Here is a 25,822-nt window from a genome sequence, read left to right as displayed (position 1 = left end):
CAAACTGGATAAACTGATTCTAAAATTCACATGTATAGAAAAACAACCAAGAACAGCCAAGACAGTTTTATACAAGAGAACCTGGGAAGACTCGCCCTAGCAGTGGTGAAGTCCTGCGATAAACTACAGGAATTAAAGCAGGGAGTTATTGGTACGGAAATGAACAGACAGACCCACAGAATAAAAGAGTCTGGAATGAGATTCATGTACATATGGAAACTATCAGACAAGGTGGCGTCGACAGGCCAGTCATAAAAAAGATAAATGGTGCTGGGACAATTAGCATCCATTTATCCAGAGACAATTAAATCCCTTCCTCATGCCACAGAAAATATATATTAAATGGCTTTAAGATGTACATGCAAATAGGAAATTTTTTAAAACTTTAGAAGAAAGTATAAGAGAGAATTTAATTAAATCAAAGGAGAAGGGGATTTTTAAAAATAAGAAACAAAACTTTGATCCAACAAAGTAATGATGAATGAAATGAAATTGAGTTGACCCCTGTCCCTCTGTCCTGGGGTCTAGGTGTGGATGGAGGAGCACACACTGTCCACTGTGCTGCAGGCACACCTGCGGGACGACCATGAGAGCATCATCCACCGAGTCTTGGGCCACCTTGGCGGCCTCAGTGAAGAGTGAGTGTGGCTTTCTGGAGGGTGGGGGCTTTGTGTCCTGTGTGAGACTCCATGCTAGCCTCAGTGTCCTCATCTGTAAGGTGGATGTTGTAACTGCCTTCCTGCCTCCCTGACAGCATGGTTTGAGACCAACCAAATTGTAACTATAGCTGTGAAATAGAGTGACAACAGAAGGCCGTGGATGAAAGCTTGCTGTCAGAATTGATGTGGGCACATGACTTAGTTCTTACCCCCAATTTCTTCAACCATAAAATGGGACTACTAATACCTACCTCATAGAGTTGTCTTTTGTAAAAACTTTTTAGACATATTTTTTGAGGTACAATTTACATACATTAAGTGTACAATTCAATGCTTTTCAGTAAATTTACAGAGTTCTACACTGATCACCGTGATCCAAATTTAGAACATTTCCATCACCCCAAAAAAGACCTCTTGTGCCCATTTCAATCATTCTCCATTTATTAATACATTTAATATATTTTAAATGTTTTTATATAGTTATTAGTATGGTATAATTTTTCAGCAAGCTTACTTATTTTCCTTATTTCATAGGAGAAAAATTATTTTGATATAACTAATTTTCTAGTTGCCCAGCCTTTTCCAGGAAACTATTTTTTGTATACATCAAGAAGCAGATGGATAGCTATATTATTGGATAATACAGGGAAAGCATCAGAAGAAGATGAAAACAAGTGAATAAAAACTGGTGAGCAGTGTTAAGGACAATAGTGAGCAATCAAAAGATTTGTCTAGCCTCAAAACCTGTGTCTTTTCATTGTAGTAATACATAATCCATTTATATTTAATGTAAAACTTCTTGGTAATGTATTTGGATTTTTAATTTATCATTTTACTAATTGTTTTATGTTTGTCCCACCGGCTCTATATTCCTTTTTCTCTTCTCTCTTCCCTTCTTTTGGATTAGTTATTTTATTATTTCCTATTTTATCTCTCTTTTGGCTTGTTATTTATATGATTTTAATGGTTCAGAGATTTTGAACTGCATCCCTGATGTGTCACAATCTAATGTACGTTAATATATTCCTTCTTCCAGGACAGTGCAGACACCTAAGAACGCCTTAATTCCATTTATTCCTCCCTCACAGATTATGCTTTTCTTATTGGGTATTTTACATCTCTCTATATTTTCAACTCACTGAGATATTATTTTTGGTTTATGCCATCAGTATTTATTTAGATTTACCCCTTCTGTTGCTCTTGATTCTTTGCTGTATCTTTAAGTTTCCATCTGGCATTATTTTCTTTTGCATGGAGGATCTCTTTGTTTTAGATTTGCTAGTGACAAATTCTCTTAGGCTTTGTTTATCTGAAAATATCTGTCTCGTCTTCATTTTTAAGGAATGTTTTCATTGGGCATAGAATCCTAGTCTAGTTGTTATCTTTTAAATACTTTTAAAGATAATCTTTTATCTTTTGATTTCAATTGTTTCTGGCTACTTTAAAATTTTTCTTTTGTTCTTTGGTTTTCATCTGTTAATGATGATATGCTTAAACTGGAGGTGGGTTATTTTGTGTGTGCATATATTGCTTGCTTGTTTTGAATAAATCTGCAGTGCTTCTCGAATCTGTGATTTGCTGTCTTTTATTAGTTTTCGAAAATTCTGAGCCATTATCTCTTTAAATATTCCTTCTGTCCGTGCTCTTCCTACTTTTCCTGGGCTTCAATTACACATTTATGAGAACTTTTCACCTTATGTCATTTGTCTCTTACATGCTGTTCTGTATTTTTCATTCTTTTGTTCCCTGTGGTTCAGTCTAGATGGTTATTTTGAGCTGTCTTCCCGTTCACTCTCTCTTTAGCTGTGTCTTATCTGCTGTTAAGCCATCTACTGAATTCTTAATGTTGGTTACTGTGTTTTCAGTTCTAGAATTTCCATTTTAGTTTTTTCATCATTTTCAGTTATCTGCTAAAATTCATCTTATCATTCAATTTCCTAAACGTGTTCATCATAGCTGATTATCCAATATCTTGTGGGTATGTTTCTGTTGTCTGTTTTTTCTGTTTATTTTTGGTCGGGTCTTATCTGTTTGCACATCTAATCATTTTTATTGAATGCTGCACACTCTTATTAAAAATTGTGGAGATAATTTAAGACTTTGAGTGATGGAATCTTTCTCCAGAGAGAATTACTTCTAGTAGGGATTTCAGACAGTGGCAGATCAACCACTCCATTTGTGAATTTATCTGATTCAAAGTGAGGTCTTTGCAAGGGGCGATTCCTTATTCCTAGGATGCGGGCCCCCAGCTGGAAGCCTGGGGTGTTTGCCAGGTCTCTCCTCCTTGGGAAGCAGACTGCCAGGGCTCTGTTCAGCTTTCTGGGCTGTCAGAAAGGACTGCAATTATAAAACCAAATGCTGAGCTTCTCTGGTGGACCAAGGTTTTCTACTTGACTCATGGAGATGGGAACTCAAAAATAGCTCATGATTTCAGTTTTGGAAGTATTAATTTTGAGATTTATGTAAGAAATTTGAGTGGAGATGTACTGAAGGCAGCTGCATATATGCATCTGAACCTTGGGACAGATGTGATAAGGTTGAAAAGATTAATAAAAGAACAGATTGCTGAATATAACCGAGGTAAGCACCCATGTCTGAGAGGATGGTCAGCAGAGGACAGGATAATTCCAACTTAACCACTTCTGGAAAGGCTCCCTGTGGGCTGTGACTGTTTGGGGTGTTTCTTGGTAGGTATTAGTCAGGATTCTCCAAAGAAAAAGAACCAGTAAATGTAGATATAGATAGAGATTTAGAAGCTGAGAGGTCCCAAGACCTGCAGATGGAGACTCAGTAGAACCAATATATAGTTTCACTCCCAAGTCTGAAGACGTGACAAATGAAGAGGGCTGATGGTGCAAGCTCCAGTCTGAAGGCCAGCAGTCTCAAGATCCAAGAAGAGCCAGTGTTTCAGTTTAAGTCCAAAGACAGGAGAAACCCACGACCCATTCAAGGCAGTCGGGCAGGAGGAGTTCCCTCTTACTTGTGAGTAAGAAGGCTTTTCTTCTCTTCAGACCATCAACTGATTGGATGAGGCCCACCACATTAGGGAGGACAGTCTACTCAGTCTACCAATTCAAATGTTAATCTCTAGAAAAACCCTCACAGAATCTCTCAGAATGATGTTTGATCAGACATCAGGCACCCCGGAGCCCAGTCAAGTTAACACATAAAATTAACCGTCACACTCAGTGAAGCCAAGAGCAATGACCAACCCCCGGCTCCCCCACCCACTTTCTCCAAAGGTCCACGCAGTGCATCCTGCAGGGGCATGAGCTGCTCCTGCGCTCAGCAATCCGGCGGCTGGCTCTCCGCGGCAGCACCATCACCACCCTGACCCAGATGAGACTGTCCGGGAAGAAGACCCTTCTCCAGGAGCTGCGTGAACAGCACGCCCTGGAGCAGGGCTCCTCCCAGTGTCTGGACGAGCATCAGTGGCAGCTGCTCAGAGCCTTGGTAAGATGTGCACCAGCCCCCCGCCCGTCCCAGGCAGGAGCGCTGCATCCTCAGCTTCCAGGTTCCAGCCCGGTCAGCCAGAAACTCAGCTCTGCCCCGCCCCCCACCCGCCCCCCTGTTGTGTGGTGGGGACAATGGCAGCCTCCTGTCAGGGGACAACCTGTGCCCAAAGCTTCTAGTGTACATTATCATGAGAGTTACACTAAAAAAGCGTATGAAGTCAGGGCACAGACAGGTAGAGTCATCATTGGGGGTTGGGAGAAAAGGGCTCCGTAGTCTGTTTTAAGGTCTTAACAAATTGAAAGAAAGACTTTGCAAATTGCACAGCTGGGATTTTAACCCAAGCAGGCTGACTCCAGGTCTCACGGAGCCGCTGAGCTGTAGGAGTAGCTGATGTCTTTGACCCACTGGGGAGGGACAAGCTCACAGCCTCTGTTGCCCTGCCCAGGAGGGCTTGGGGGGACGCACGCAGGACTTCCTGCCCTGCCTCTGACTCCCCTCACCGCCTTCTCCGACTCATTCCTACAACGAAAGGAAACCTCTGGGCCCCAGTTTCCCTGCCTTGGCTTCCATGATGTACCAGATTACTCTCAGACTCAGATGTGACTTCAAAACCCAGCTCTTCTGTGTGACTTTTAGAAAGTTACTTAACGTCTCTGAGCCTCTATGTCCTCATCATTCCTGGTGTTCAGGCCTCGCTGTGTTCTGGAAGAATGAGGAAGTTCTTGTACATATGAGAAGCCGCAGATGGCACTGGGCACACAATTGATGCCCAATAAATGCGTTGGGGGGTCTTTAAGATACCCAGGCTCATCCACTATGTACTGGCTTTTGCCAGCCCGGAGTCCCCACTTTCCTCCACTTCTCCATCCCTTTCCCAGTCTCCCTGGAACCCCAGCAAGGCTGACCCCACATCCTGGTCATGGTCCTGGCCAGAGCATCTCTGCAGGGCTGCAGCCTGGGCGCCCACCTCTCCCTGCCCTGTACTTTCCAGGAGGCGCGCGTCCTGGAGGAGGCCAGCAGGCTGGAGGAGGAGGCGCAGCAGGTGCGGCTGCAGCTTCAGCAGCAGCTCGTGGCCGAGGCCCAGGGGGTCGGGCAGCTCCTGCAGCAGCACACAGAGCAAGCCATCGGGCAGGCACTGCTGGGGCACGCGAGGACCGCGGCATCCAGGAGCCGGGCCAAGGACACGGATGGCTTCAAGGTGCGAGCCAACCTAGCCTGGGGAGCCTGAGGGACAAGAGGCACTGGGGCGGGGTGGGTGGGCAGGCGTGCACGAGAGGAAAGCTTAGGGCCGAGCAGCAGCCTGGGGTCTGCGTGGGAGCTCCTGACTGGAAGTGCAAGGCCACAGCTCAGAGTCCTTGGCGGGTGGAGTCAGACGTGGATGTGGACAGAGCAGGAAGGAGAACCGGCCACAGTCAGGGAGGAGCAGGGGAGCGAGAAGACACGCTCACACCTTCTCTGCATCCTGGGCCACCACCCTCTTCGCCTCCACAGCTTCTGTCCACACCTGCAAATGAGGGCCCATTTCTCAGTACTGGGACATAACCAGCCACTCAGGCACCGCCACTCAGGCACCGCCACTCGATAACCAGTGGGTGTTTTCCTTGCCCAAAGCCTGGAGCCATTCAGTATGTGTTTGTTGAAATGAGGGCTCCTGAACCTGCCTTTTGGTCATGACTTTATGAAGTAAAAGATGGTGACTTGGCCCATGCACAGCCCACATGTCCCCGATGATGGGGCGTCTCCACATTTCCTCGCTTTGGGCCTGAAGTTGTATCGTTGAGGAATGCCTATAACTGCAAGTAACAGAAATTTGTACTCAAATAAATAGAAGTTACTGATCTTACATTACAAGAAATGGGTAAGTAGGTGGTTCCAGGCTGGCGCAGAGGCTCTGTGATGTGACCAAGGACCAGGCGATGTCTTTCTGATCCCTCATTCTGGGTGTTGGTTTGTTGCCTAATGATCTCAAAATTGCCACTGCCACTCCAGACATCAAGTCTGCGTTCCAGGCAGGAAGAGAGAAACAGCAAAGTCTTTCATCCACACCAAAGCTTTGCCTTAATGTTCGGGAAGGGCAGGTCCTCAGTAGGCTTTTTGTAGTATTGCATCTCATTGGCCAGAACTGTGTCACACAGCCAGTCTCAGACCATCCCTCCCAAGGGAAATAAGATCATCGACACTAGCCATGCATTCTGCCTGCCCCTGACCAGCCAAGGTTGGGAGTGGGTGTAATATGGGAGCCAGAGCCAGGGGAGGCAGGGGGCCGTGTCAGCCGCGGCCAGCTCTGCGTGCGTCCTCCCTGCTGAGTCCTCCTCCTGCCTGCAGGGAACACTGATGGAGGCGGCGACCGAGAGCGTCTACGTGACCAGCGCAGGCGTCGGCCAGCTCGTGCACGCGTATTACCAGCAGATTGGGAGGGCCATGCAGGACCACGAGGAGAGGAAGCTGCAGCATCTGAAGACCCTACAGGGTATGGTACCCCCGGCGGCGGCCCTGCCCACAAGCAGCCAGATGTGCTCTTAGTTCGGGACAGAATGAAGCATCAGGTGTTTCAAATTTTACCTGGGGGAATTCAATTTTTTAACTGTTTTATGTACGTAGTTATCCTCTGCCTTGGCCCCAAAAGGCTTTTGAAGAAGCACTTACAGAAACATGTCCCTGGAGTAAATAGGGTTTTTTCAAAGTAGATGAATCAGGACAAGGACAGGACAGTGGGATGGAGTTAGGGATAGGCCATCGTCTGGGACAGACGTCATCAGATCCCTGCTTAGAGGTGACAGGGCTCTGGGCTTTCTGGTGGCCAAAGAGATAGAGACGCCCTCAATTAAAGCTGTCACAGTGACCGTGAGTAAGGACCGCCTGGTGGCCCACAACGTGCCTGAGACCCAGACGGTTTTCCCCTGTGGGGTCTCGCAAGGAGCCACCGGGGAGATGGAGCGGATGACATCCCCAGGCCAGCAAGGACATCGTGTAGTAACAGACAAAAGCCAGTTTCTTAAGGCCTCTTCTTGTAACATCCCTTCCCACGTCTGGGGCTTTGGAACAGGGTGGGGTCCCACGTTCTCTGCTGGGCTTTGTCTGGGTTGTCCGAGGTCTCTGGACGGAGGACGGCCAGTGGGTCCTGGGGCCGGTCTTCCATGAGTATTACGTCTCAGCGAGCGCAGCTGTCTGCCACTCTTACCTTCCCCTTGCCTGGGAAGGTAAGCCCTACATTCAAATAAAATCAGGGGCAAAGCCAGAAATACGCCAGCTGGCCACAGATCCTTCAGGGTGGTTTTCCAACGTAAGGCCGCGTTCAGCAGGGGACAGACGAGATTGATCGCCTCTGCAGAACGTTCGGGAACCGGGGTGTTCACGTCCCCTCTCTGGGCCTCAGTTTCCCCATCTGTGAGGCTCGGGGTGGGCTCTCCCTTTGTGCATCCTCCCAGCTCTGACTTCCTGCTTCTTGATCCCCCAACTCCAGGGAGGGGGTTTCTCAGCAAATGCGTTGAAGTGACATAACTTAATCACATGAGCTCTTTTTTTTTTTTAAATTCAGGCAACTCTTTTTTACTTAAGAGTTATAGACAGCCATGCCCTGGGGATCCTCAGGTGAAACCTCTCTGTTAGCTCTAGAAGGCTCAGGTTCAGGGAGGTCAGCGGCCTGCTGACACCGCACTGCTAGGCAGGTGTTGCACCTGGGTCAGTGGGGCAACTAGTTAAATGCAACTTGGTAAGTGTAGCAGCTAGTTAAGTATAAGCATGTTCTGAGATGCAGGCCAGTGCACCTCGGACTTGGGAGGCCCAACATCCCAGCTCCTTGGAAAGCACCCGTTTCAGCACCCACGGCTGCAGGGCTCACCACACGCCTCAGCTCTGCGTGGTGAGTGGCTTTTCCTCTCTGGTGTGGAGATTGAGGTGTTTGTGGTGGCCTCTTAGTGTTAACTCTTATTCAGCTCCCTTTTCTCCTGATTCTTACAAGAAAGCCAGGCTGAGCCGTTGCAGGGAGAGTCGGGGTACATTCCTCAGGGCATGTGGTGTGTGGAAGCCGCGGCACCCTCGCGCACACGAAGCCCTTCCCTGGGTGAACCGCGGGGGCTGGTAACCATTTGTCCTGCTGATCCTCGCACCCCAGCACCCGGCCCAGACCTGGCACTGCGTCCATCCTCCAAACACGCACCTTGATCATTGTGTGTTTCATGGTCTAGGGGAGAGGATGGAAAATTACAAGCTGCAGAAAAAGCAAGAACTCGGCAACGCTTCCTCAGAGGGCCAGATGGCAGGTGGAGCTCAGGGAGCCTCTGGAGCCGTGCATCGGAGGTGAGGTCTCCCTGCTGTCTGTGGGTACCCAGGCGGGCATCCCCGGCCCCTGTGCATCACACGTTTCTCTGTCACACTCTGACCTTGCATGCATTCGGCCGTTGACCTGGGTATCATCTGCCTACCCAACCCGCATGGAAGCCCCCGAGCCTCTGTCCGGCTCCCCCTCTACACGCGGCCCCCAGAAGGGACCAGGCACAAGGGCACACGTCCAGGTGCAGTGGGGGCTTTGTTTCCAGGTCTTGGTCTTCTTCGTGGCCCTGACAGGGCACCTCCCTCCCATCTGTACTTCGGGTTCCCCCAGAGGCAGACCCTGAGCTGAGGACAGAGGGGAAGATCGTTTACTGGGGAGGCGACCCCAGGAAGCATAGCGAGGTAGCAGGGAAGGGAGGAGGAAGGGAGGAGGAAGGGAGGAGGGAAGGGAGGAGGAAGGGAGGAGTGAAGGGAGGAGGAAAGGAGGAGGAAGACGGTTTCCTGCTGCTGCCTTGACAAGGACCAACCTTGAACCACATGGTATGTTATCTCCCGGATCAGCAGTCCAGGTGTCAGCTGGCTCGGCTCTCACTGGAGGCTCTGGAGGAACCCCTTCCAGGCTTGTTCAGGTTGTCAGCAGAATCCAGAGGTCCCGTTTCCTTGTGGCTGTCACCTGGGCCTGCCTGACCTCCTAGAGGCCTCTCTCTGGTCCTTGCACGCGGCCTCTGCATCTCGCTGCATTAAGTCCTGCCCACACTTAGAATGTCTTCTGCTGCATCTCTCTGACCCCAGCTGGAGAAACTTCTCTGCTTTTACGGTCTTCGGCGATTGAGACCTATCCAGATGCCCCAGGCTAATCTTGAATTTAAGTCAATAACCTTAATCACACCTGCAAAGTCCTGACTGCAATGTAACGTAACATCTTCACGTGGTCCAGGGCTTAGGGCGTGCACACCCGGGGGGGGGGGGGGCGCTGTGTGGCCTACCACAATGGGAGAAAAGCCTGTAAGGCCTGTGATAATGAGGGGTTTCCATGGCAACTGAGGCCCAACCCCAGTCTGGACGTTCTGTGTAGAACAACTTCCAATTACACCAGCAAAGGGCGAGGGAAATAGGGGATTTGTCTACCAGCCCTCATTCCACACTGGCTAAGAGTCTGCCCTGGGGGTGTTAACTCGCCAGCCCTCCCAGCCATCCTTGAGCCAAGCCCCTACCCACCTCCCCATGGCCAAAAGAAGCCCTGAGACCTGGTTGCAGGTGCTTGTAAGAAACCATTGGCGTACGTGGAATCTGTCCCCCGAAGGGCAGACGGCCACCAGTGGGCTGAGGGGATGTGAGCTCATTACCAGCGTGTCCCTGTAAGCACACACCCAGATCCTGAGCTAGGCAGGGGACAGCACCTCCCAGCCAGGAGCTCACAGCCAGGGAGGAATGGACAAGCAGAGAACAGTGGGAAGTCCCCGTCGGGGCTGTGACGGAGGAGGGGCGCTGCAGGACCACAACTGCAGGGGCGGGGGGGTGGTCCCCTGCTTAAGTAGAGCATCCCACCAACTAGAAGCAGCCGCAGGGCCACTGCCCCACGGGGGGAGGGGAGGGCTCCGCACCGCAGTGCAAGCCCCGCCCTCATCTGATGCTCCTTTAGGAATCAGGAACCGCGGCATCCTCCAGGTCAGGCCGAGTCCAGCATCCTCTCCATAGACCCTCTGCCGTTAACAGCCTCAGCAAACGCCCTGCCTGTGGGTTGAGGCTGAGACTTGCTCTGACTGTCGTACACCCATCAGACTACGGTCCAGTGGTTCTCAGATTTGGGGACATCCGTCTCACTTGACTTTCCTGCTGAACATGCGGATCCTGGGCCCCAGGACAGGAGAGCCACGCTCTGACAGTCCTCACAGAGGACAGAGGCTGTGCTGGGACCGCCCGGTGGTGCCCTGGCTCAGGGCTGCTGCCCCTCGGGGCACCCTGTGGAGGGAGGGACTGGCTGTAGACCTGGCTGTAGGGGTCTGAGTCACCTAGACGGGTGCCTAAGCTCATGGACGCCTTATGTTTGAACTTGAATTTAACTATGAAAGGGGGAGTAATTGAGCTTTTCTATTTATTTGTCTATTACTTATTTATTTCAGTAGAGGTGCCGGGGATTGAACCCAGGACCTTGTGCACGCTAAGCACACGCTCTACCACTGAGCTGTACCTCCCTGCTTCTGGAAATGGATATTTTTAAAATACCTATTTTGAAAGATTTTTTTTAATGATGGCTACTAGATTTTGTTTTTTAAATTGAAGTAGAGTTGATTTACAATGTTGCATGTGTCTGTGCAACTTTGGAAGCAAGTCCTTGTCACTCCCCTCCTGGCTTAGAACTGCAGCCTCCGGCCAGACCCCTGTGTGGTCCCATCCTTTCTGCTCCCTGCGCTGCAGCCAGGCATTGTGTGAAACACAAGGCAGCCGATGTCTTAGACTCTCCTGGACCCTCCCAGGGCTCCCCCGGCCTTGAGGGTGAAGCCCAACCCCTGACCCCCAGGCCCTTGCCGTGCAGTCCTGTCACCTCCCAGAATTTCCAAGAGCCAAATCCATGGGGGAAGCCAGACCAACCAGCAGGATGACAGCCGGGAGTGACCAGGACTGGTGACAGAGCAGGTAGGGGGTGGAGGCTGCTCACAGCAAGAAGCCACCAGGCAGCCTCAGTAGTGGGCTGAAAGGGGGCCCCAAAGGCTATGTCCACATCCTAATCCCTGGAACGTATACCTGTGACCTTGTTTGGAAAAAAGGGTCTTTGCAGATGTCATTATGTTGAAGATCTTGAGGAAAGGACCCAATCATGCTGGGTTGTCCCATTGGGCCCTGGACCCAATGACCAAGGAAGCAGAGGGACATTTGATCACACACAGAGAAGATGATGTGAAGAAGGAGGCAGAGATTGGAGAGATGCAGCCACAAGCCAAGGGCTGCCTGCAGCTGCCAGAAGAGGCAAGGAGCAGGTTCACCTCTAGAGCTTCCCTAGGGAGCATGGCCCTGTCCACACCTTGACTGAAGGTTTCTAGGCTCTTCATCAGAGAATCAATTTCTATTGTTCTCAGCCCCCAAGTTTGTGGTCATTGTTAGAGCCGCCCCAGGAAAGTAATGCCACCTCCTTGAGGGTGAGAGAGAGAGTACTGTAGAGCACTGACCTCAGCTGTGATTGTTCAATATCTATCCCCATCCAGCTCCGAGTGGGGCCCCAGGAAGCCAGGGACTGAGTCTCTTATTCACAGCTGTGTCTTCAAAACCCAGCATAGCACCCGGAAGCCCAGAAATACTTTTATGAATAAGTGGATGAGTGGATGGATGGATGGGTGATGGATGATGGGGTCTTGTAGGATGAATAGGAGTTTGCTAGACAATGATAAAGAAGAAGGGAATGGTACTACTGGTAGAAGGAAGAGGATGAAGCAAAAGCAAGTGGAATTTTGTGCCTTCAGGTTCACTCCATGGACAGCTGCCTGTTGATGCTAAAGGTGGCTTCTGCCTTCAGGTCTAGACATTCAGCCTCTTTCAGAGAATCAGTCACAAAAGATTGAAAAGAATGGAGATGGAGTGGGTGGTATTGAATATTTCTGTTTGCTGAGGACCAGAGGAAGGTTGGCTGGGGAGAGGAGGGTATTCAAAACAGGAGGGGAGGAGTCCCTGCTCCTGAGAAGGAGGTGGGGCTCTCTGTAGGTCAAGGTCCCCGCTGCAGCCCCAGCTCTGTCCTCCGCCACATGCAGTAACGAGGCTGCCGTGTTCAGGATTTCTCAGACTCTGCATCCTAGGAAACAAGGCTTCTGCTTTACAAGGGAGGGGCTGGGGCAATTCTGACATTTTAAGTGAAGATGGGTCCTTTCAGGAAACTATCCCCCAGCCACCACCCAGGGTTAAAATTATTTTCTCATACGAAGCTGCCACTTGCTGCTCAACTATTTTGCAGCTGGAGGGCCTCAGGGATACCCCGTCCCCCTGAGCTTCTCACAAGCTTTTCTCCTTTCGGTCCTGCTGGGGTCAGCAAGCCAGTCCAGGAGCAAGTGAAAACGTGTGTGCGAGATTCTGTAAACTCCCAGGTGTTAACCAGACGGCGTCTGCTTTTGTGAGTCGGCCGCTAGTGGGGGCACTCAGGCTGTGTCCTGCAAATCGTGCCTGCAGTGGCCAGCCTTCCTCCCGGCTCCGAGGGCACGGCTGTCAGTCACCGATTCCCGCGATGCGGCGGGCCCTGGGGAGAGGTGAGGCAAGGGCCGCACGGACGCCCTGCGTTCCTTCCTCCAGGATGCTGGCGCAGCAGAAAGGGTTCCTGGCCCAGTTCACGGTGCACCAGCGGATCCGCCTGGATGCCCGGAAGCAGGAGGCGAGGGTTTTGGACCGTCTGGAAGCCCAGCTTGAGACCCAGCTACAGGTACAGCTCTCAGAAATGGGCCCTCGCAAAGCGGGCCGTGGTTTACGGAGTTTTCTTCCACTGGGAAAGGGCCAAGCTCGTGGTCACAGGTCAGCACTGGAGCCTGTGCGAGGACCACCCGCCCCGGGTCGGGACCCCCTCGGCCCCCGCTGGCTGAGGACGCGTCAGCCTCGCCGCTGGGCTGTGAAGTTGGGGTCCCCCCCCCCCCGCCCGTCTGCGGTGCCCAGCTCGGGGCCGGGCCCCGACCACTGCTCTGCGTGTCTGCGGGGCCAGAGGAGGGAGCGTCGTCCTGGGTGGGAATTGCCGCCACATCGCCCCTCGGGGCCGGGGCCGACGTCAGGCAGGGCTGCTGGGACCGAGGTTCCCACTCACACCCAGAACGTACAGGAAGCCCAGCTTTCCTCACAGGAAAGGCTCATCCGCGTGAGATTAGATGTGGCTGTGACGCAAAGTGCCTGCCTTTAAGAAAAAAAAAATTCCAGAATGGAAGCACTGAGTGGAGCGTTGGCCCCTTATGAGGCTTCACCACCAGTGTGGCAGTAACAGCTGGGACAATGATCAGACAGTAATGGTGGCTGACGTTTATTTACCAAGTCTGCTGTAGTCAGTCACTGAGCCGAGAGCTCTACATGCACCATCAATGTCCCCCAACCCAACTGCCAAGGAGCAGGTTACTCTCAGGGTCCCAGTTACAGATAAGGAACCTGAGGGTCCCAGAGATGTGTCACTGCCTTGTGTCATATGGTGAGTGAGTCGTGGAATAAGGTCTGTCTGGCTGAATAATGGTGTTGGCAATTGAGGGCTCCAACTCCAGAGTTAGGCAGAGGTGGGTCACGTCCTGGTTCTGCAGCTGGCTCTTCCTGAGCCCCACTCACCTCAGTGATCTTACCTGTAAAATGGGCCAATGTGAGCGAGGATGGGCGGTGAGGCCCCCCCACACCTGCCCCTGCTGCTCCTGGCCCCTCCGGGTGCTGCTTGCAGGATTGTCCTCCACTCGGGGACTCAGTCCTGTCAACCACTCTCAGTGTCAGCCTCATTCTGGTGGAAGGGGACTTAGAGGCAGAGTAGGACAGGGGGAGGCCCAGCTGACCCTCTCTCTCCGCATCCAGGAAGCTGAGCAGAGCTTCATCTCAGAGCTGGCGGCCTTGGCCCGGGTGCCCCTTGCCGAGAGCAAACCATTTGCAAACAAGCGTGGATTGTCAGGTGAGTCGCAGAAGGCGGTGCCCTGCAGGCTCTCTGGGCTGGGAGGGTGGGTTCTAGTCCCAGGCCTGCCGCTAACTAGCCCGTGGCTCCTGGCACCACACTTCCCCTCTCTGGGCGTCTGTGTCCTTGTCTGCAGATGAGCAGGCTTGGCTAGGATGCCTCTTGGGCCCCTGGCTCACCAACGTTCAATAATTCTGATTATTCCGAATCCCTGGGTCTGCTGCTCACCAGCCAGCTCTCGTCTCTGACTCTGTTTCCCCATCTGTAAAAGGGGGTTAATTAGCCCTTCTGCCACTGCCAGTGGGAACTTCAGTGACATCACAGGGTGTCATAGCCTGCTAACCGGATAGTGATAGGAAAGTGTGTGAAATTGCAGAAGGCTATTAAAATAAAAGCTACGGTACAGGAGCTGTGATCTTAGGTTCTCAGTGCTGCGAAGGCTTCCATCTGCCGGGCGTGGTAGAAACACAGCAGGAGCCTGGCCGGCTGAGTTTGAGTCCCAGCACTGCCCTCTACTGGCCGTGCGGGCTTGGAAATGCACCCTACTCACCACCCCTGCTAGCCTCAGTTTCCTCCCAAGTTAAGCGGGTGTCAGAGCAGCAAGGCACCGAGTGCACACTTGGCCCGAGAGAAGCTGTCACTTACCTAAAGTCGCAGAGCCAGTGTCTGGGTTCACGTGTCTCCTGCAGAGAAACCCCTAAAGACCAAAAGGAGGAAGCCGGCATCCCGGGAGAGAGGGGACACTGGAGGGCCCAAGGACGAGGACCCTGCCTGCACAGGACCCTGCTTGGGATCACTCAGGTGCGGCGGGGCCCTGGCTGCTTGTCTGCGGACGCTTGTTGCCACCTAAGCAGGAAAATTGGCACCTCTGGGAGGTGCTGACTTGGGTCCAAGAAACGGTGGAGGATAACGGGCAGTGTTGGCATTACTATTATCGCTATTATTACTGTCCAGTTCGGCAAGGTTGGCCACAGCCCACTTGCACAGCCCGTCAGCCTCCAGCCTGAAGAGCCAGCAATTCCTAGCCTCCCCAGGGCCCCGCCGGCTACGGAGGCTTTGGGGTTCGCGGCCGGGCGGATCCGTCCGGGGGACATCCTGATATGTTTTCAATCGTCTGAGCGTGGGTTTCTTTTTCCTCCTGGCGCTCAGATGACCTCCCACCAAACAGAGGGAAGCCGGGCTCTTCATTTGTTTCTTAGCAATCTATGTCCAGATGCAAATTGTTTTGATCTCCTGTCATTGCCTTTTCGTGTGATCAGAGTGGATGAGTTGTTGCATCTGGACAGACCTGGGCTCAGAGTTCTGAACAGCTGCATTTCTCCCTTGTTTTAAGCAGCAAAAGGCTCAGCCAGCAAGAAAGTGCAGTTGGGGATGGTGAAAATTCCAAGAAGATGCTAAAGAGAAGAAGCAATTTGTAGCTCACGGCTGGTGGGGGAATGGAACCTGGAGACTGAGTCTGAACGCCGGCTGCCCCTCCCGCAGCTGGTGAAGGCAAACCTAGCCGCCCTGGGGGACGGTGGGGTCTCCCCTCTGCGCACGGGCTTGTTGTGCGGGGTGGAGAATGGATATAAAAGTCCGAGAAAAGGCATAAATGAGTGTGGCGGACCCTCCCGCCTGTGTCAGTTATAAACCACCGTGTTGGAAACAGGTCTTTTCCAGTTTTGTGTCTCCTTGGCTTCGAGGCACGGCTCTGTCCCTTGGGGACCCCGCCCCCTCCTGGCTCTCTGTAGCCCCCGCCCCTCCCGCTTGCACCGAACCCGCCCCCCGAGAGCGCGACGTCATCTCACTCCCGCCACGCGGCCTCCGCTCCCCAGCCTCCGGGTGAAGTTCTGCGGGAAGTGAAGGGGTCTCCAGGTGCTGCTGGTGTTTTCTGGGCCCAAGATCTTTTCTCTTCCATTTCCATCACCTCCGTTCTCTCTGTCCCGTGACCACTGGCTGCATGAATTCTCATCAGGACCTATTCGTTTCTCGGGCTCAGCCAGCAGCTAAGGCCTGGTCATGACGTGGGAATCTGAGTCTCAGGGCCCCACGATCCTGACCTAGACCATGGAATCCCTGACCTGCAGGCCTGTCCTCACCCACCCTGGGGACCTGAGGACCCACAGAGACGTAATGACACCTGCAGCTGTGTCTTCTGTTGGAGACACTTAAAGTGCCAGGAAGGAGGCCCTGCCCAGCCCTTGGACTCCCCCTGGAGGGATCAGTTCTTCTGCCAGACAGCAGCCCCCTGACCCCGCAGGAGAAATGCTTGTCCCCTGGATGGTGACGATATCCAGAAGCTTCCAGATCAGCCACTGCCAGGAGAGGCCCTTCCCACCTGGAAGGAAAATGACTTGTTTCACTGAAATCAAGGATTGTCATTCTCAGCGCTGGACATCTTGAGTGTGACAACTCTCTGTCTGGGGGGGTGGGGCAGTCCTGTGCATTATGGGATGTTCAGCAGCGTCCCTGGCCTCTCCCACCAGATGCTGGGAGCACTCCCCCTAGTGCCCCAAAATGTTGTGACAACCAAAAATGCCTCAGACACTGCCAGATGTTCCTTCAGGGGCACCACCCATGGATCTGAGTCGAAGTGTGCCAGCCCTGGGGAAGGTCTGGGATGGAAGCTCAGTGTTCCCACGAATTGCCGGTCACAGAGGGGGCACCTGGTTCTGGGAGCCCCTGTTTCAGGGATTTTCTGGGCCATCTGTGATCTGCATTTTTATTTTTTAAAGCCTAGATTAAATTCTCTTTAGTCAGGAAAGAGTTGCCCCTTAACAGAAGAAGGAATCCATACTAGTTACATCATTTGTTAGACATGCTTAACATAGCATCCTCGTCCTGACTGGTCCCCAGGCAGGCTTTCCAAAGTTAACCAACAGCGCCCTCTTGTGGCTAAATAAAACATTTCACTATTTTGCAGAGTAGGGACAAGCTATGGCTTCCTGCAATATTTTGAGAACCTGTTTTACATAGACATTGCTTTTGTCACTTGGGTCCCCTGCACAGAGGCATTCTGGAGGGAGACAGCTGCTATGTTGGGAATGTCTGGCTTGGGGACGTAAGTTTGGTAAATGCAGACGCCCCGGCAGCACCAGGATCTCTGGAAAAACATGCAGTTTAGATCCATTGTCCACCCATCTTGCGTGGATAGTGGCTTTGCTTCCGAAGTGCAGCTCCTTAGCCCAAGGGAGTATGTCACATGTCATATGTTACAAGCTGCTGGACTGCTTGGCACAGTGTGAGGCACGTAATTCTCTATAAATCCTTGTGGGTTGTGTCTTCCGTGAGAGGAACGTGGAGGGGCCCCTTTCACTCCTTGGGCAAAATAAACCTGGAAGCCACAGGACACTCAGCAGACCGTCAGCACAGGCTCTGGGACACCCAGGATGAGGACTTTCAGGCCTGGGACTGAGCTACATGCGCCCAGCACACCCAGGGCCGGTGGGGGAGGAGGACCAGCGAGAAGACCCCGAGGACACATCCCAGCCGCCCTCCCTCCGCTGGGGTTGTGTTCCCAGTTCTCATTATGGGCTGTGAATTGTTACAGTGATGGAAGGAGGTGAAGATGGGAGGGAATCATGAGTGATGATGTAGCAAGGAGTTTAGTGGATTGATTTTAATGCAAATTTAGCCTCTGATCCGATCTGAGCTGCTAGGATGAAGTCAACGGGGTATATATAAGGCCAACACACTCCTAGGGCTCCTCCAGCCAGCCTGGGGTCTGTCTTGTCTTCATTACCTCTTGCTGCTGCTGCAGAAGCCTCCTAACTGCTGCTCCTCTTCCCTCCTGCCCTGCCCCAGCCTCCTCTAATCTGCCCGCACTTTCTAAAACACAGCTCTGACTGATGCTCTTCAGTGATGTTCCCTTGCTCTTAGGAGAAGCAGCAAAATCCTTCACACAGACCGCAGGGCCCTGTGAGGTCTGGTAGCGGCCACTCTGTAGCCCAGCTGATGGCCTTGCCCTGACCCAGCGCGCAGCCTCTGTCACACCTGCCTACCACGGCCTTGGTATGTGACATTCTTCTGCTTGGAACACCCCCGCATCCTCCCATCCCTTTTGCCTCATTAGCTCCTAGTCCTTGTTCCTATCTCAACAACAGGGCTCACAGCTTCCAGACCCTTCCCTGCCCCCACAACTAACTCCGACCCCCTCTCTTTTGCTCTTAGTACTATCTGTGTATTTTGCTGCTGGGTTGGGGGAGGGGATGGTAAATAGCATTCCTTTATTTCCTGTCCAAGTCTGGAACCAGCTGAGATAGAGGCCAAGCAGGCAGACAGACAGACAGAGATCTGCATATCATTTTTGTAACCGATGAGGCCCCTCTGGGGGACTGTGTCCACAAGGAGCCTGCTCATGCCTTCCCCAGAGCCAAACCTGCCCGCCCCCACACAGACACAGACGTGGCCCCACTCACGAGCCTCCACAGCGGGAATGCCCCAAAACACACCGAGAGGAGCAGCAAGGGGACCCGGACTTGGGGGCTGGCCAGAGGGGTGGCCTGGGGCTACATTTGGGGAGGAGAGTTTCATAAAAGACAAAATTATAGAAGGTATAAAGTGAATATGTATTTAGAATGAGAGAGGAGATCAGATCGAATTATATTTTTAAAGCCTGATGAATTTCACAAAATCTCAGCTCCTCCTCACCAAAAAAGTAATTTTTTAAATCGATGAATTGCCTGACCCACTTCTGTGATCGTTTGTCCTAGCACTGATTTCTCCCCTCACTGCTCCTTGCATCTGATGGCTGGGAGGTTCCCCTGGACCCGCTTCTGACTCTGCACACTGGCCTCAGCACTCCCTCTCCTCCGTGCTGGGCACACTTCCGGTCTGGGAGCACTTCCAGTGCTGGGCACCGTGGGACACATTTGCGTCCTGGCTCCTGGCTGACTCCTTGTCGCTATGTAGGGGAGTTGGCACTGGGAGTGGCCATTTGTGCCTGGGCTGGCCAGCAGCACCTCCACCGCCCTCATGCCCACCCCACTAAATCCAGCTCAACCTGCCTTAACCCAGATCCCAGCAAGGCCCACGGCCTCCCGGGGCCACTCGACACTCGGGACGTGAGAGTGGAAGGTGCTGGTGCTCTTAACCCCTGACTCAGGTAAATCCGACTCCCCGGACTTGTCACCAAGCCCGCCCCCGGTGCCCAGGGAGGGATCTGTGCAACGAGGGGCCTGAAGCTTGAACATCATTAACTTCAGGGTAAATTCACGACAGAGGAGATGTGTTTCCTATGGGCCAGTCATCTCTGTGGAGGGAGGTAGGGAGCCACGTGGCACGCTCAGCTCTGAGAAGTCAGGTGCTTTTCCTGCCCTGGGGAGGAATGAGTGAGCAAGGGGCCAGGAGAGTCCTGTGTTTCTCCCCCAGTGTGCACACCCCTCCCTCTATGGAGACATGAGGAGAGGAAGGTCAACATTCTCAACTCGCTGCAAGATGCTTCCTTTATAGCCCACTTAACACGTGTGCAATTAGATGCTTTGGGTAACAGTTTGGTTACTATGTGACCTTCCTGCTGGAATGTATAGCCCTCGCATTCCCCTGACTAGCATGCTGTCTGGTATGAAACAGGCACGGCTCGGACCCTGGTGTCTGAGAAGGAAAGAGGGAAGGAGGGAGGAGGGACATTTCAACTTGGTAGAAGCCCTTTTTGTTCAGGAGTCCCCTTTTCTTGCTCTCTCACTCCATGAATTGACATCACTGGAGGAGAACAGTGAGGCCAGTGACACTGAGAACGCACTGGCCCTTACTGGGACACCAGGGCTGACTCACACTGTATGGATTGCAAGCTCCCAGGCTCCATGTTGGTAGCTTGGAGTTTGCTACAGCGAGAGTATTTGCACCACAGAAGTTAGCAGACACTACAAACGGCTCCCACTCCAGCCCAGCCCAGCCCGGTGTCCAACATTGAACAGCGCACCTCAGGACCACTGGATGAGAAGACTGCTCACTGTGGCCACCTGATCTGCAACGAAGGCTCCGCTGCAACTTAATGGGGCAAAGCTGCATTTTCTCCATAGAGCATCTAATCCTCCCAGTGCCCTTGGTTGAAAAGACGATCTGGTCTGGTCTTTTCAGTCAAGGGCACTGGGCCGATCAGGATTCTGTATGGAAAACAGTGAGCCTTGAGCCCTACTTTACATTATACACAAGGATTAATGAGAGATGGGTCAGGGACCTAAGTGTCAAAGACAAAACTTCTGGGAGGAAACTGAGGCTATTGCAGTGGCAGAGTAGCGCCCCCACCCCAGGGCACCCACATTCTGACCCCTGGGGCCCGTGACTGCCATGCTACATGGCAGAGGGGAAGCAAGGGTGCAGCTGAGTGAACGAGAGGATGGAGAGCCTCCCCCTGAAGTGCCATCCCACCATCTCAAGAGATGAATGAAAAGAATACTCCTCAGAAAGGATGCTGCAGCTCAGGCTTCCAGGAAAAAGTGAATCTTGTCTGTCCTGCAGCTGCCAGGACCCCTGTGACTGTGCCTCCTGGGGGTCCCAGGGAACCTGATGTAGGACAGGGGGGTGCTGGCCCCCTCACCAGGTTATGCCGACTGGACAGTGGCCCTGTGACCTGGGAGCGAGGCAAAGGCCACTTCGGCATTGCTCTCAGAGGGAGGATGTTACGGCTGCTCCTGCTTCAGCTTCTGCCCCTGATGGGCTGGGGGTGATGCGGGAGCCAGGAAGCGCTCTCCTGAGAGCAGGGTGGGTACCTTATTGCTGCCAATCTTACTCTTCTAGGAGCTTCTGTGTTGCCTTTTGGGAGTCCCAATGGGCCAAGGCCAAACATCAAAAGCCATTACCTTCCCTTGCTGACCTTTCTCCATATTTAGCCTTGTTTCGAGAAAACTCATAACTGACCCTGAGCCAACACCTCTTTGGGTCTTAACCAAAGTGTCCTAACCCAGTGGGGCAGGGGGAGAGGACACTGAAACCATAAAATAGACATAGGCGCATCCAAAGCCACGAATGACAAAGTTTGGCAGTTAGAAGCAAGAAGCTTTGGATGTGTTTGTCTTGGATTCAGATACTGGCTCTGCCACTTTCTGATCTTAGAGGAATTATTCACCTCTCTAGACTAATCTGTAAATGAGGCTAATAACAGTGCCTACTGTGTAGAGCATCTGGCATGCAGAGCATGCTGTACAGATAGCGTTACTACCACCACCATCACGACCACCACCATCACCATCATCACCACCACCATCATCACCACCACCACCACCATCACCACCACCACCACCATCATCATCACCACCATCACCACCATCGTCACCATCACCACCACCATCATCACCACCACCACCACCACCATCACCACCATCATCATCACCACCACCACCACCACCGCCACCATCATCGTCACCATCCTCACTACTAACAGCTAATCAAGATAAGCAACTTTGAGCTTTTACTCCTCTGTAGAATGTATACCTCCCACCGGTCTGGAGGTTACAAATGTCAAGTTCGGGAGAGGGCGCTTCCAGCCTGAGGTCACCTGACCTACATAACACACAGGAAGAGAGAACATACCAAGGAAAGGCTGGGCAGGAAAGAATGGACATGTGATTTCAACTTACTTCACAGAACCCCACGGCCGGCCATCATCCTTCTCCTCCTATCCTTCGTCTGAGTCTCACACTTCCTGAATCATGACCAGCTCCTTCTCCTCCCTCATCCACTCCCCCCACGACCTAACAAGAGTGAGTCCTTGGGAAGAAAGCACCACTGCCCGGTTACCACGAGGGGAAGCGCCAAGCACGGGCACCCTGGCTGCCCCCAGCCGCCGCCACTTACATGCAAACACTGCGGTCAGGGAGCGGGCCATTTCTTTATTTTTTTCACAAGCTTTGATTTCAGAAATAAGAGCCACAGTAAGTCAGTTGTTAAGTAAAAATGGGGGTGATTACAAAGGAAAACTATGTACAAAACTGTAAAAATCTGACCGCCCCGTCAGCCGCCTTGGAGGGACCAGGACACGGGCGCAGGGGACAGCTGCCACCCCGCCGTCGCCAGCCCTTTCTGAGTGTGCACCTGGCTCGGCCTGCAGTCCCAAGCGGGCTGGAAGGACACACACAGACCGCAAAGACGTCGTGGTGAGTTACAGGGGCCACGGAGACCGGGGTTCCTGACACAGGACGTGAGTGATGCAGTGGGGGTGTGGTGGGATGGGTTTCCTTCCCGTGTAGACCCGGGGTGGGTGGGGTGATGAGGACACATCTTCACTGTGAGTTTTGGAGCTGCCCCCGAGGGCTTGAGGTCTCGGCAGCATGTCCCCATCAGCCCTTGGCCACGTTCCGTCGGTCACACTTACAGACTCGCATACATAACTCAGTAGCATGCATCAACTATCCTAGAACAGCCACGGGGGTGCAAGGGAGCCACTCAAAGAGCCGTGGGGCCCGTGGCGTCAGAACGGGAGGGACAGTACGAGGCGATGCTAGGACCTGCGTTCACTAAGGGGGGGCCCGAAGACGCCATGCTCTGAGGTGGACTCAGATGGACACACAACTGTGGGCAAGGGGTTTCCAAGCAAACACACCACACTAGTACCACTTCTTCCTAAACAGAAAAGGAAAGAACATTTTAGTTTTCCCCCCATCAGTACCAAATACAACTGTGGGTTTCCAAACACGGACAGGGAAAGGGATGCCCGTCCTTCCCAGAATCCTTCACGCGGGCTCCTCCTCTCCCCGCCTTCACCCGAGGCTGGTGATGTTGGAGCGGCCACCAGGGGGCGCCACGATGCGGTGGCCGGTGCGCCGGGGGTTGTTGTCATCTATCTGGGCACCTGGAAGAGACAGGCAGTCACTCAGGAGAGCTGTTGACACCCGTTCCACCTGCTACTCCTGCGGGGTGGGTGCCCCCCCCCACCACCATGTCCCCTAGCCTTCCGGACACTGAGCCCTCCTCTCAATATACCTCTGTCCTCTCCACCCTTTGGTCCAGGGTCACCTCCAGGAAGGCTCCCTGACCGCCACGGGGTTCACTGCTCTCTCTTCTATGCCCCCCAGGCCCTGGGGTCACCCTCCTGCAGCCCTGACCACTCACGCTCTTCCTGTCCGGCTTCACGTTCCTGAGACAGGTGGGCTGACACTTGAGTGCCTGCTGTGTGCGGCACAGCCTCGGGGCTGTAGCTTATGTTGCTGAGTTCAGGGCACACAGCAAGACTATGAAAGAGCTGTTGTTGTTCTACCCCCAATCTACAGATGAGGAATTTGAGGCTCAGGTCTTGCACTGTGGGGGGGCACACGCGAGGGCAGGGAAGCCAGGATTCCAGCCCCAGCTGGCTTGTCCCCAAAGCCTCAGCTCCGACAGCTCACTCAGGACAACACTCGGCACGGCGCCTGATGGTCCCAAGGTGTTCAGTGTGCTATGCATGGGAGCACACGGGCGTACACTTGCATACTGTGCTCACACGTGTGTATTTGTGCATGCGTGTGCCTGTGTGTGAACTACTCAGAGCTGGATTTACCCCCCTTGTTGGCAATGTGCAGATCTGCATGAGGGCGGGGGCAGCCTTCTGTTTTAAATCTGCAAAGTCAGCCATCCATCCTAATCTCCTGTGTTCCCTAGCACTTAAATAAAGATTTAAAATTCTAGCACTGGGGTGGGAGGTTATAGTTCAGTGGTAGAGTGCATAGTTAGCATGCATGAGGTCCTGGGTTCAATCCCCAGTACCTCCATTAAAAAATTAACTTAATTAATAAATCTAATTACCTCCCCTCTGCAAAGTAAAAAAATTAATTAAAATTTTAAAATTCTAGTGCCAAGCCCAGTGCCTGGCCCTCAATAAATACGTATTAAACGGCTAAGTGGTGGATAATGCTGAAGGAGGGGTAAGGGGAAGGTCCTAGGATCTGGCCAGGGAGACTTAGTTTCCACTACAAATGGTGCCAGTAATTTGGAATCAGACACTCCCCTCTTTTGGCCCCATTTCCCTTTTTGTAAAATCAGAGCAGACGACTACCCTCCAAGTGTTCTGTACCCCAACATCTCAAAGACCGGGATCAATTTTACGGCAAAGGAGGTGTGACAACGCACACAGGATGGCATTCACTGGATTCGCCATGCACCTCGCTGCTCGGGGGAAGCTGACCTGATGGGATGGTCTGTTAAAGCGCTGCCAGGGCGTCTGCTCAGGCTGAGAGCCTGAGGTCGATACGCGGTGTGCACTGACCCAATGTCCCCAGGAACCAGGGGGTGGAAACGGGACTATCCACTGTCATCATCGCCCCATCACCAAAGAGCGGGGAAGCCCAACAAACAAGACAAAGTGCTGAACCCCGTAAGTCATCAGGATTTACAAATTCAGACTTCGATGAAATCACCCTTAAAAAAAAACCAGACGAGGCCCTCCCACCTCTGACGTATGATCTCTGGAAGCCACTAAGCGCTGGTTTAGAGAACGGACCCCTGTCTTCTCGCACTGTATTGCCCTGGAAATTCAGGAACCTCCTGACGACCCAGAATCAGCCCAGTGCTTGATCACCCTGGTTTCCCCTCGTGATACCTGTACCTTGCTAGTCACGTGTCGGGTGCCTTGAAAATCCCTGGTGGGCAAAAGGACACCGGCCACGTGTCTATGACGCGACCCCACACAGGTGTTTAAGGGACATGTGGAAGTCGCTCCTGACACTGGGCGGCGTCGATGCTGCTGGTGTCTGACGAAGGCGCCCGTGAGGCTGCTGTGGGGCTGCCCAGCGGTGCTGGGCACTCAGGGGGACCTGGGGGCTGAACGGGGGACCAAGGGTGGTCGGGGGGGGGGGCCCTACCTACAAACTTTGTTCCATTGTTTTTCTTGTTCTGAAAGGGAGTGTCACTCCGTGTTTAATTGTAATCAGGAATCGTATAACACGAGAGCAGAGATCCAGCTGGCAAACTCCCTGAGAGGTGGTATGTCTTCCCGGCTGCGCAAACAATCCCTGTTGTGTTGGGTCCCCAGCCTCCAATAGGCAGTCCCAAGTCAAGGTCCCAGCGTGTGCCCGCCTGCCCTCGTGTGGTGACCGGATGAAACTGCAGGCACGTGTCCTAAGGGCCTTCAGAAAGGCTGAGGTTTTGGTCCACACACATTTGTCCAGCACCAAGTACTGGCATTTTGACATTGAATGTCTTGGGGGCATTCATTTTCTCCTTAAAGAAATAGGGGTAACACCACTCTCCACACAGGGTTGTGGGAAGATGAAACAGTCATGAGTTACGAGGGCGCGTGATAAACAGCCTGGAGACCCACCTCTCCACGTTAGCCTCACGGGAAAGAGCGCAGACATGTCCCCAGATGTGCTTAAGGACGAGCACATGGGCAGTTTTCAAGCAGACTCTTCATAAACCAGGGTCAGGTGTCTCTGTGCTGCCCCCACGGACCCCCTCTGCTTTCTGACCCTCCCAGCCTCCTCTGCCAACCCCGGGAGGAGGGGCGGAGGGGATCCAACGCTCCCCCCTTGGCTCTTCATCCAGTGCCCGAGGCCGTGGGCCCATTTCTGCAGGTTCCGGGCTCTCGGCACCACCATGGCCCGGGGAGACTTGGCCGCTGTACCTTCCTACCTGATAAACTGAAGTTGGACTGGTGGAGGTTTCTGATGGGCGGAGGCTGGTGTTTGGAAGGCGAGGACTTGGCGGAAGGAGCCGGCGTTGCGTACTTGGGTGTGGCCGGCACCTCGTACACAGGACCGTCGTACATGCCCCTGGGGACCCCTTGCAACCCAGAAACCTAAACAGAGGGAGCAGGAGAGCACGTGACTGACAAAATGCATGCCTGCAGTCCCCTGTGCAGGAGAGCGAGCTGTCTCCCTGGGGACACACAAACTCATGAACATGTGCATGCACATGCATATACATGCTTGTATACACATCA

At 52.9% G+C, this 25,822-nt stretch overlaps 2 protein-coding genes across 15 annotated transcripts in view; one reads left to right on the top strand and one right to left on the bottom strand.

Moving 5' to 3' along the window:
• Positions 1-16,735, top strand: part of EVC (EvC ciliary complex subunit 1) — a 68,077-nt gene extending 51,342 nt beyond the window's left edge. For 6 of the 12 annotated variants that reach the window (XM_032493807.1, XM_032493833.1, XM_032493816.1 and 3 more), the window contains 9 exons: positions 529-638; positions 3,902-4,112; positions 5,107-5,313; positions 6,441-6,585; positions 8,303-8,414; positions 12,663-12,789; positions 13,899-13,992; positions 14,573-14,793; positions 15,326-16,735. In XM_032493807.1, coding sequence (XP_032349698.1) covers positions 529-638; positions 3,902-4,112; positions 5,107-5,313; positions 6,441-6,585; positions 8,303-8,414; positions 12,663-12,789; positions 13,899-13,992; positions 14,573-14,793; positions 15,326-15,370 — 1,272 coding nt within the window. In that variant the 3' untranslated portion in view covers positions 15,371-16,735. Of the gene's footprint in view, positions 1-528; positions 639-3,901; positions 4,113-5,106; positions 5,314-6,440; positions 6,586-8,302; positions 8,415-8,653; positions 8,791-12,662; positions 12,790-13,898; positions 13,993-14,572; positions 14,794-15,325 lie in introns of those variants that run through there. The other 6 variants (XM_032493819.1, XM_032493835.1, XM_032493827.1 and 3 more) reach the window with 4 other exon arrangements.
• A 5,045-nt stretch (positions 16,736-21,780) lies between these two features.
• CRMP1 (collapsin response mediator protein 1) overlaps positions 21,781-25,822 on the bottom strand; it is a 67,728-nt gene continuing 63,686 nt past the window's right edge. For all 3 annotated transcript variants that reach the window (XM_032493743.1, XM_032493755.1, XM_032493750.1), the window contains exons 13-14: positions 25,513-25,678; positions 21,781-22,759 (exon numbers count right to left, since the gene is read on the bottom strand). In XM_032493743.1, the coding sequence (XP_032349634.1) occupies positions 22,668-22,759; positions 25,513-25,678 (258 nt within the window). In that variant the 3' untranslated portion in view covers positions 21,781-22,667. The remainder of the gene's footprint in view (positions 22,760-25,512; positions 25,679-25,822) is intronic.

This window comes from Camelus ferus, chromosome 2 (genome assembly GCF_009834535.1).
Source record: "Camelus ferus isolate YT-003-E chromosome 2, BCGSAC_Cfer_1.0, whole genome shotgun sequence".
NCBI classification, from domain to species: Eukaryota; Metazoa; Chordata; class Mammalia; order Artiodactyla; family Camelidae; genus Camelus; species Camelus ferus.
This window is presented reverse-complemented; position numbering and strand designations above follow the sequence as displayed.